Raw genomic sequence first — 10,758 nt, 5'->3', positions numbered from 1 at the left:
GTTTATACTAGGTTAATTTTTGTTACATATTTGTTCCTTGAAAAATCAAACAAGTATAACTTTAAGGATTTGAGGAAAAAAAAAGGTTTTTAAAGCGTCTATGAGTTACCACCTATTAAATTGTTTTCTTTAAGAATATTAAAACTTGATAGGGTTAGTTTAATCATAGTTAATACTAGAAAGTTCTGGTGCCGCCCGTTGGGCGACGTCAGTGTTTAAAGCAGTTGTGGTACTTATCAGGAAGGGTGGTGTCGGTGTTTGAAACATGTTGTGGTACTTACCAGGAAGGGCGACGTCGGTATTTAAAACATGTTGTGGTACTTACCAGAAGTTTTTAGATGTAAGAAAATCGGTTAATGGTGGAAATATGTGTCTAATTGCAAAAAAAAAAATTTATGAAAACAAATAATAATTGGAAAACAAATAAATCAAAAAGTTCTAAAAAAATGTAAAGAATTTCTAAACAAAAAAGTTTGAAAGCAAAATAAAAATAAAAATTCAACAAAGTGAACTAAACTAATACACAAAATCATCAAATGTAAAAAGGTCAGGGTTATATATGTAAAGTTTAAAGGGTTGAAAATGTAATATTTAAAAACATTGGAAAAAAAATTAAAGAATGGTGGTAGGGGGACTCGAACCCACGCCCTTTACACCATAAGGGGAGCCCAAGTCCAGTTGAACTAAATCAGTTCTTTGTTTATTATCTCATTTACCAAATATATAATTCATATTTGTAGCAAAAAATCTACTGTTCATTAGCCTCAGCCTTAATGATATTCTAATATCAAATAACTATTTACAAATGAAAAAAATAATAATAAATAAATATATATAAGGGTGATTTTTAGTAAAAAGAAACCTATTGTTTACTTTAATACTTGTTTTATTTTCCCTATCCATTTTATTAGCTTAGCTCAGGTGGTAGGGATAAAAACTACGTTGCCAACAATACTATGTTAAACTCATCACTTATTGACATTTTGAAACCACTCTTACACAAACTATATACAATGAATTTTATCAATTGGACAAATTCGCTATGGTTAACAGACAAAAGCCAACTGGAGCCTGGCAGTAGAAAACTCTACAAAGAAAATATATCTGGCTATGAATCCAGTGTCTAAAATACCTTTCAATAATAACAAAAAGATATGAATCTTGTGCACCAACTGTAAAATGGGGCATGGCCCCGCCACCTTCATGTTTTCTCCATCATCATATATCAAGTTCTGCCATCTCTATTGACTCATCCTCTGAACTTGATGTTAAATCTTCACCACCATTCACAACCTAACAATTACATGAGCACAAATGAGCTCGAGCATTAGATTTGGCATGATGCAATGACTCTAATCAATCTCATCATTGTAGATACCAATCACAATGTGTGTACTTTGTAACATACTCTAGCAGGCACAATAATGCATATAAGTACCAAACCAAGACATACTATAGCAGGCACGTTAAATTGGTTTGAGACGCTCAGTATTCTAGTATGCACACAGCACACTGTTATAATCCTTTACTAGTATAAAAAAATGTACTTGATTACAAACACAATAATATAACAGCAATTATCTACAGCAATGAATAAAAACGATAACGGAGTTGTATATGTACTAGAAATAAAGTTTTGGCAGCTTTAAGCCGCCTTTTAGTAAATACAAACACCAATATAGACTATGTCCTTTACATGACATGAGGGTGCATAAGAAAATGGAAATTATTAGGTTAACTTTAAATTGTAACTCTTCGTTTAAATATGTTGAGCGAGCCAAAAAAGGAATGATGAAGTGAAATTGAGGTAATACCTGCATGCGAAGATTAGAGGCCGGAATCGATTTCCTTAATCGTTCAATAGTAACAAAGTTACCTTTCAAACATTCTTCATGCATCATCATTACATTATCTGATATCTATATATATAAAAATGAACGAAATCAATAAATTAATATAGCCAAAACCAGCAACTGACAAAAAGAAAAAAACTCAGTATAAAAATACTGAAATACATATACACTGGGAAAAAAAAATCTAAAAATGGTGATATAAAAGAGAGAAAATTATAATACATATATAAAATCATATCTCAACTACTTGGGAAAATTTGAGTCTATGCCTATTAAGAAAGACGAATAAAGAATGAGCATTCAAAACACAACATTTAAATGGCATTATAACATTAAAAATAATTAACTCTTCATTATACTAGTTCAATTTGTCGCTTACAAACAGCCATAAAAGATTCTGTTGCACATACTATACACAGTTGAAATCAGTAAATAATACGTAATAATTCAAGCACAATTATTTTGGAACGTGAAAATTATGTATTAAGACTGAAGTGATTCCACAAATACATACAGCCATACAGGTTTAGAACTGGATAGAGATTCTATATATAATAGATAGATATAGATGAAAGACCAGTTGTATATTAGGGCGAGAAAGAGGGTAGCGTTATGAAGGGGAGTAGCGTTACTGAGTTAGGTTGGGAATTCTGGGAGGGACGAGGGGTTTTAGGCTTTTAGGAGTTGTAAACATGATCCAGAAGACCTTTTGTTTACAAGTAACCTATGTATCAGCCCAACCCAAGTATATACTCGTATATAATTTCACATATTTCGGTATACTAGGCTTGCGAACGAAGGCATGAGTTTTGTATTTATGTTCGTTCATTAAAAGAATTAGTTTGTTCATGTTCGTTTGTTTGTGTTCATAAAAGAATGTCCATTTTCATGAACACAGACGAACGAACATGAAAGGAAAAACATTTATCTAAAAGTATTACCACCTAAGTGAAACCCCCATATTATCGCCATTATGTGATCACATAAACCCACAAATAAAGGTTACATGTCAAAACAGTACATGAGGCTAGAAGATACTGCTTCACTAGGCATGAGTAGGGATGGCAAAAAAAACCCGACCCGACGGGAAAACCCGATAACCGATGAGAATACCCGATACCCGAACCCGTACGGGGCAGGGAGTAGGGCATGTCCACCCCGACCCGACCCGATATCAATAACTATACATATACTTATAAGTGATTAGTTTTGAATGTATATTTCACCTTTGTAATTACAATGTTTTACGCTTATATCAACTAATTTGTATTTAAATTCCACACTTGCATATCCATTTCTCAAAACATCAAGAGCATGTAGTGTGATTTCTCAAATTAAACAAGATTTTAGTAATTATTATTGAAAAGTAACTTATCGGGTTGGGTTTTGGGGTATTATTTTACCCCAACGGGGTCCCCGATAAGATACCCGATGGGTATCAGGTCGCATATTCCTTATCGGGTTCGGGTTTAGTTTGACACTACCCGACCCATTGCCATTCCTAGGCATGAGTTTTGTATGGTGTTTGTTCTGGGTACCTAAATGGTATATAAAAATAGAAAGTTCCACCTGTAACCCTTTATAATTAAAAGTATTAGAATTCTATATTACAAAATATGATTTCATGAACATTCTTAATTATGATTCTATTATTAAACATTGAGGTCAATATCAAAAAAAATTAATAATAATAAAAAAAAAATTATTTTCTTGTTTAATATATAGATAACTAGACGGGTACCCGCATAATATATCGGCGGTGATGGCGAGTGGTGGCGGCGGATAACGGCTGATATCAAAATGAAAATATTTAAGTTTGTGTTTAAGAAGTATTAAAATCTAACTTTTTGTGTTTAATGTATAGATTAGCTTTTAATTAAAATGTTTCTATCATATACATGAAGATTACATTTACATTATAAGTGAACATATACAAACAAATGTTTACGAACATAAAACAGATGTTGACAAACATAAACGAAAGAACGAACATATAATTGAATATTCATGAACATAAATTTACGAAAGAGGACTTCGTTCATGTCCGTTCATTTAACTATAATTTGTTTTCATATTTGTTTATTTAAGTATATGAAAGAACAAAAGCCGAACGATCTTGTAAAGGCTATATATCGATTAATGTCTAAATTGAAATAATATATTGTGTATGTGTAAAATTGTAAGTCTCATTTTTCGTATGTTGTTTCAGATTCATATGATGAACTGTGACTTATTTCTAACCAAAATGTACCGTGAAATGATCTTGCAACGACGACTATCGATTATTGCAAAGAAAGTTCAAAGGAGCAACTCATACGCCCAACACATTCGTAACAGATAGATCAACATTTAAATATAAAACTGAAATTGACCAGACGATCACATTAAATAAACATGGAATCAATAACATTACTCAAGAAAGAACCAAAACATTTCAAAGATTTAACATCAACATAGTGACTTTTAAAAACAAACCAAAAATCCATCATAGTCTTTATTCAGAGGAGCGCAGCACAGCATCCTTAAGACAGAAACACCCTAGTAAGCACATTCTTGGTCTCGAAGGAGGCCTTAAGCAACATCAAACCCTGCAAGTATCATACAATGAGCAATTACTCTTTCATGATGATAATTATAAGATTACTAAAATAACGGATCATTCTAATAACGCAGTTGTTAATTAGAACATGGCATACCTCTTCCATCTCCAAAGAAACCATCTTTTCCTCGAGAGCACCAACTTCTTTAACATTGAATTTGTTCAACAAGGTGATACTAGATATGGTGGACATGGGCTCCACCACCAGATCATCCATAACCATATAAGTCACCACCCCTTTCACGAATCCCCCGCTTTCTGTCGCCTCCTTAACTTCACCACCCCCAGCAACATAGGGGATATCCGTGTTCATGTAATTGTTGCATGAAGGACACACTGCAGTCTTATCATCAGCTACATAGTTATGACTACGGCACGTGTAGAACTTCCTAGCCATCAAAACGCCATCGTTAGCCAATAAAAGTGGGACGGGAGCCCCAAAGTCTGTGATCTTGGGATTCAAAACTACATCTTTGCTTTGATTTGGTTGCATATATGTATGGTTTAATTTGTCAATGCTGTGGTAGAGGTTTCCTAGTGAACCCACCATCGAATCCCTACTAAGAAGCTTAATCACGGTACCAACTGGCAAGGAAAGAATGTAAAACAAGAAATCCACAAATTCTTTGCTGGCTTCGGCAAATAGAACTTTCTTGGATTTTGTGTCTATCAGAAGCTTCAAACTTACTTTTGTTGAATCCGGAGAAGAGGCTGCCATTCTTGTTTGGTTGAAGAAAACATGTACAGATTGGGTCTTATTTATAAACTTGGTTAAGGAATACCAAAAGCAATCGTTCTAATGGTCAAAATTTAAGGCTCTTAACTTATGAGATTTTTGGGATTCCAGTAACATAAATCATAAATGTAACTGTGTGTCAAGCCATAAATTGATATGATGGTAACTTTTACATCTATGTAATCTCAAAAGTCAAATACGATTTTTTTTTGCTGTATATTAGTCTTGCAGGATGGATGCATTTTTAACATAATGATTTCCTAAAATTCTTCACAAGGTTGTCATCTGCAGCAATCTAATCTACATTTATAGTATTGTAGATGGCTAAATGTTGTTGTAGCAATATCATTCCCCTTATACAAAGTTAGTTTTTGTTACATTTTGTTCTTAACGGATCAAACAAGTGAAACTTCAAAAAAATTTGAAAAAAGAAAAAATCAAACAGTTTCGTAAAGCATCTACATGTACAAATGTTTAAGACCTCTTATATTGTTTTCCTTAAGAATATTAAATCGTAATAGGATTGATAGTAGTTATAATCAGTCATCAAATGCAAAAAAATAAAATAAAAGATCATAAAATTTTTTTGAGGCCAACCGATATTTGACACGTTCTAAAAGTTAATGTGTTTTACTACCTAAACTCATGCCATTTGCCACTTATACAATTACTTATGAATCATCATCCGGTAAGGATAAAGACTAGATTGGCAGCGATACTCTGTTAAACCTGATTTAGATTTTCGAACTCTTCTTACAATCTATATACATTGAATTCCATCGATGGGACCCATTTACTATGGTTAAGATACAAAAGCCAACTGGAGCCTGGAAGTAGAAAATTCTACAAAGAAAAAAAAATCCTGGCTATGAATCCAATGTCTAAAATACCTTTCAATAATAACAAAAACATATGAATCTTGTGCACCAAAACGAATAAACTGCAAGTCTGCACTATAACAATGGGCAAACAAGGAGCTACGGCTTGAAATCTTGCTAAAAGGAATGGTCATGATATTCTTCAGATATTTCCAAGTAGAAAACTGTTGCGATCAACTGTAAAAAAGGGCATGTCCTCGCCATCTTCATGTTTTCTCCAGCATCATTCACTAGACTATCGTCAAAAGCACATAACTAATAAGTATGAAAGATGGTGCCGGTGGGACTTCTGATCAGCTTTATGACCGAGAAAACCCAGCAGTTCCAAGTAATTCAGAATATTCTTTGTCTTGCCAGTTGCCACAACCTAGAAGATTAAATGAGTAAATACAGGTTGTTAGATATTATATATGAGAGATCAACATTAACATGTCCATCCTGCATCAAAGTGGAAAATACTGGTCAAAAACTCTTGAATGGTGTTCAAGTATGCATCTTAAAGAGTTAAGGGATTATCGCCAACTTCAGGTTTAAGTGTTTCAATTATTTAGCCTTGAAATATGTTGATTATCAATTTTCAAATAGCAGTAATCACTTTGAAAATGCAAACACACCTAGTTATTCCGTTCACTAAAGACCCCGTTAATTTGTCCAAAGATGCAAGGAATCCAATAAAGGTGAGAAAACGGGCAAGTTGGGTAACCGCTAATTGGGCCATTTAGGAATAAAAAAAGGGCTGCTCAGGTTGGGTTGACCTGGTTCACTATTTGTCCTAAGCCTTTTTAGAATGTCACATGATTACAAAAATCATAATGATTCCAATAATGGCCTACCTTTTTAAATTAAAATGATTTAAGAGGTTTTATGCATTCATATACACTTTAGCAGCTTCCTGTTCAGCGCTACCCTCCGTTTCTTTCTAGGCTTTCTTCACTCATTTGCTAGATATATAAGCCACAAATGGATCCATTCATAATCTTCTAGAATCAATCGTAATCACTCTCCTTAAAGGACACAACTAAAGAGACCATTTTGTCCTAAACCATTTTTATAGCTCACAAAATATCGAATACTAGATAAGTACAAAAACCAAGTGACCATTTTGCATTATCTTCATTGGAACTCAAATAACATTAAGTGATTCACATCTAGAACAATTTGTACCTTGATATGAGTGTCCTTTAACAGGTCCATGTGATCAAGAATATCGCTAATAAATTCAATCATCTGAATCTTTTAGACATGGAGAATCTTGAGGCACGGCCTGTTGATTTGGGGCCTTCTGAATGTCATTCGTATCAACACTTACTTGTTCACAGTCCCGAGAATCATCATTCACCGTCAGCAGATTTAAACATTTGGAAGAACCCTCTCTGTGTTCAGCAATAGAAACTGTAGATGTTTTTGATGGTGAACATATTGATCGAGAACACGGGTCAGACGTAAAATTAACATCAATGAATTCTGAACTTTTAGATATAGAATGAGGGGATAGTTTGGTTGAAAGTGATAAGTTTGATAACTTAGAAGCCAAAACAAATTCCTTCATATTTCCGAATGCAAACTTTCGCCTCAACACACTCCAAGTACTTTCCCTAGCAGGAAGGTGTGTTTCTTGCTCGGTTTCAGATGATGCAAAAGGCGGCACAAATCCACCCACAATTGCTTTTTGAAAGATCTCAAAGTCGACATTATATGAATCAACCATTCTTTTACCTGGTAAAAGTTTAGATGACTCAACAACGTCCATTAAAGGTAGAAAATTTGAAAAGCAATCCCAAAAGTAAGACGGCTCTTCGCCTTCTTTAACCACAACTATAGGTCCATTAACCTTTTCATATCTCACAATCTGGCAAACAGCTCCTCTTGCATCTCGTTCCATTAGAGATTCACATTGCTGACCAACCCATAAGTAGATAGCTGAAGGTACATGGATAATAAATGCACCTCTAGAATCCAATGCAGTTGGACATGGTGAGTTCAACATTTTTGGAACAAGATGTAATGGATCATAAGGGGAGTGGGGTGCGAGTCTGTATAATCTAAGTAAGGAACTTGGGCTTAGAGGAAAGGCATGTACCCTTTTTTGACATTGTAACAGTTGGCACGCGAAACCCATATTTGGGTCAGCGATTCCCCGAGCTTTCTTGACGTATTGAAAGGCATCATCAAAGCTTTGGCCTTCTCTCCACATCCTATAGGCAATAACTAATGAAGTAGAACGGGACACCCCTTGACAACAATGAACAAAAACCACCCCATTTTGTTCTCTAACATCTTCGAAATAATCAAAAACGTCATACAATATGCTTGTGATATCTTCTGAAGGGCTATCTTGTAACCATAAAGTTCGATAAACAAAGTTCTCCTTAAAATACTCAGGGCAGACAAAACCAACACAGTTAAGAATATGTGTGATCCCATGTTGTTTAAGAATATTCTTATCTTTTGCCACCGCATCACCACCAAGGAAAATATGATCAGCAACCTTCGAGCATTTCTTATCAAACAATGCAATTCTTTCTCGTTTACAAAGGGTTGCATTCTTATCAGGGATTCTTTGTATTGTCGACAAATCAAGCTTCAACCTTTCACCACTAGGTGTACTAGGAAGCGGCCACTCACCAACATCATCTGAGCCCGCTTTTGGCCACTCATCTAAGCTCCTTCTAGCAATCGAAAGAGGTGGCAAAAGCGACCTACCTTTACTATTCGATCTGGGCGTTAACGGAGCAGGAAACCGCCTACTATTCCCACCATTAGGATCTAAACAATCTTTCTCATTATCCGGAACTAGCGGTGGCAAAGACATCCGTGAGGACGTCCAAGAAGCCGACCGCCAATACATTTTCCGGTTTACCCCACCATCGCCACTGGTACCTTCATTACCGTCATCACTACCATCTTCCTTTCCTAACATTCCCCTAAATTATCCAACCTAAAATCAAAATCCAAACTTGGGTATTCTATATTTTACATAAGCTAACTACACATTCCAAAATCTAACACTTCCTTTGGAATTTCACCTGTAAGTCCAGACACTAAATAATCAAGAAACACAATAGTACATCAATCAAAGTAACAAACTTTATTATAATAATAACATGAAATATATACTTGTAATTTTTAAATCACACCCACAAATGAAAAACAAATATATACATACAATATAGATCTAAAAAATACATAAAATTCAAGAAAAGCTATAATAATTAATGAATTTTTAGGGTTTATTTAACATAAAAATCAAATCTTTAATAGAAGGCTTACCGATTTGCAGTTGACGGAGATATCAAGAAAACGAACAACATATTAGTGGAAAACGAAACTTGAATGAATTCCTAGATTGTTTGATACGACAACTGACTGACTACAAAGCAATATAACGTTTGAAGTTTTGACTAAGTGTGTGTTTGAGTGCGAGTGTGTATTAATTTGGGAAGGTGAAGTCATGTGAAACGTTTTAAAGGACTAATTAAGGAAAGGGGAAAATATCATGTGGAAATGCACTGCCTATTGAAACTTTTGTATTAAATGACCAAAAGTATTTCATGTTTTGGTAAACAATATCAAAAGTTTTCGTTAAGTTGTATGCTTACGATATAATATAAGGGTAACTTTTTGATATTAAAAAAATACAATTTTTGTACGCATCTTTATTAAGCCTAACGAACTTCGATTAACAATCTCTTTTTTTCTTCTTTTTTTTTTTATATATAACAACATATTCAAATTAAAAATGTCATCTATACTAAATAGCTCATTTTATTTATAAAAGTGTTGAAAATATGTAATATTTTCACTTAGCACCCCTTAAAATATTTCAACATACACTACCACATAACATTAATGATTAATTTACACTACCAATCCTTTATTTTTTTAATATATTTTCATTAACCATTTACATCAATTATCCACACCACTCGACGTTGTCTCCACCACCAACATTCGGCCCCCACTATAACGGCATTGTCACGACCACCGCCGCATTGCGCGGGTAACGTGCTAGTATAATAAAACATAGGTTAATTATCATTATCTTATAACTATACATACATGGCTATTTCTTTATCATGACCACTCGATGAAATGGGAACGGAATTTAGTTTGAACTATTTATTAGATATTAACAACGCTATATAAGGTTGGTGCGTATATGTAAATTTTAAGTATATGTTTTGTTGGGTGGTTAGTTAGCTATTAACTACATTAAATCTGTAAATAATAAAGATAGTACTAAAAAAAAGTAATATAAAATGTGTGGGTCGTCATGATTACCCTTGGCCTCCATGTAACTATGGCACTGAAATGAGATAAATTGCTGAAATTATTGAAAAAATTCTTATTTGGATAAAAAGTATTGTAACTACTATTTTTATGATCAGTTTATATTTTGTTTTATGTTGTATTCTAGATTGAATTTATCATTGTAGTAAAGTTACATGAGTTTAACGAATAATAAATTAGGAGTTTAGTTAGAATAATGTATGAGTTAAATGAGTTTAACGAATTGGAATAGTGAGTTGTTAAAGATGAAACTACTTAGCCATTTTCTAGCATGCTTCGAGTTTGTATCTAGTTTGATTTTGGTTCTGGATTTTTGGTTTGTTTCTGGTCATAATGTGTTGTAAGTGTAGTATTGCAGTAGCTTGGATTTTAGTTGTTGCATGTATTTTAGGTAGTTTGGGA

At 33.8% G+C, this 10,758-nt stretch overlaps 2 protein-coding genes and 1 long non-coding RNA gene across 5 annotated transcripts; all 3 read right to left on the bottom strand.

Annotated features, from left to right (window-relative positions):
- Positions 1-955: 955 nt before the first annotated feature.
- LOC122602872 lies at positions 956-2,578 on the bottom strand. 2 transcript variants are annotated; one of them, XR_006324411.1, is made up of 3 exons: positions 2,368-2,578; positions 1,815-1,919; positions 956-1,293 (listed from the first exon to the last, which is right to left on the bottom strand). It is a non-coding gene; the product is annotated as an uncharacterized LOC122602872 (long non-coding RNA). The 2 variants fall into 2 exon arrangements; XR_006324412.1 differs by having other exon boundaries at positions 2,431-2,578.
- A 1,797-nt stretch (positions 2,579-4,375) lies between these two features.
- Positions 4,376-5,170, bottom strand: LOC122604885. Its single transcript, XM_043777746.1, has 2 exons — positions 4,550-5,170; positions 4,376-4,441 (listed from the first exon to the last, which is right to left on the bottom strand). The coding sequence occupies exons 1-2, from the start codon at positions 5,168-5,170 to the stop codon at positions 4,376-4,378; spliced, it is 687 nt and encodes a 228-aa protein (XP_043633681.1).
- Positions 5,171-5,906: 736 nt separating this feature from the next.
- Positions 5,907-9,525, bottom strand: LOC122602863 (protein-tyrosine-phosphatase MKP1-like). 2 transcript variants are annotated; one of them, XM_043775470.1, is made up of 3 exons: positions 9,337-9,525; positions 7,231-9,107; positions 5,907-6,433 (listed from the first exon to the last, which is right to left on the bottom strand). In XM_043775470.1, the coding sequence occupies exon 2, from the start codon at positions 8,984-8,986 to the stop codon at positions 7,286-7,288; it is 1,701 nt and encodes a 566-aa protein (XP_043631405.1). In that variant the 5' UTR covers positions 8,987-9,107; positions 9,337-9,525; the 3' UTR covers positions 5,907-6,433; positions 7,231-7,285. The 2 variants fall into 2 exon arrangements, with proteins under 2 accessions (XP_043631405.1, XP_043631404.1); XM_043775469.1 differs by having other exon boundaries at positions 7,231-9,092.
- Between the last annotated feature and the right edge of the window lie 1,233 nt (positions 9,526-10,758).

This window comes from Erigeron canadensis, chromosome 6 (genome assembly GCF_010389155.1).
Source record: "Erigeron canadensis isolate Cc75 chromosome 6, C_canadensis_v1, whole genome shotgun sequence".
NCBI lineage: Eukaryota > Viridiplantae > Streptophyta > Magnoliopsida > Asterales > Asteraceae > Erigeron > Erigeron canadensis.
This window is presented reverse-complemented; position numbering and strand designations above follow the sequence as displayed.

What these genes read in the sequence shown, in the direction of transcription:
- LOC122604885 (XM_043777746.1), bottom strand. Translation starts at nt 5,170, where the DNA reads ATGGCAGCCTCTTCTCCGGATTCAACAAAAGTAAGTTTGAAGCTTCTG. An exon ending in TTTCTTTGGAGATGGAAGAG is followed by an intron (nt 4,442 to 4,549) that starts GTATGCCATGTT and finishes TGATACTTGCAG; the next exon opens with GGTTTGATGTTGCTTAAGGC.
- LOC122602863 (XM_043775470.1), bottom strand. Translation starts at nt 8,986, where the DNA reads ATGTTAGGAAAGGAAGATGGTAGTGATGACGGTAATGAAGGTACCAGT.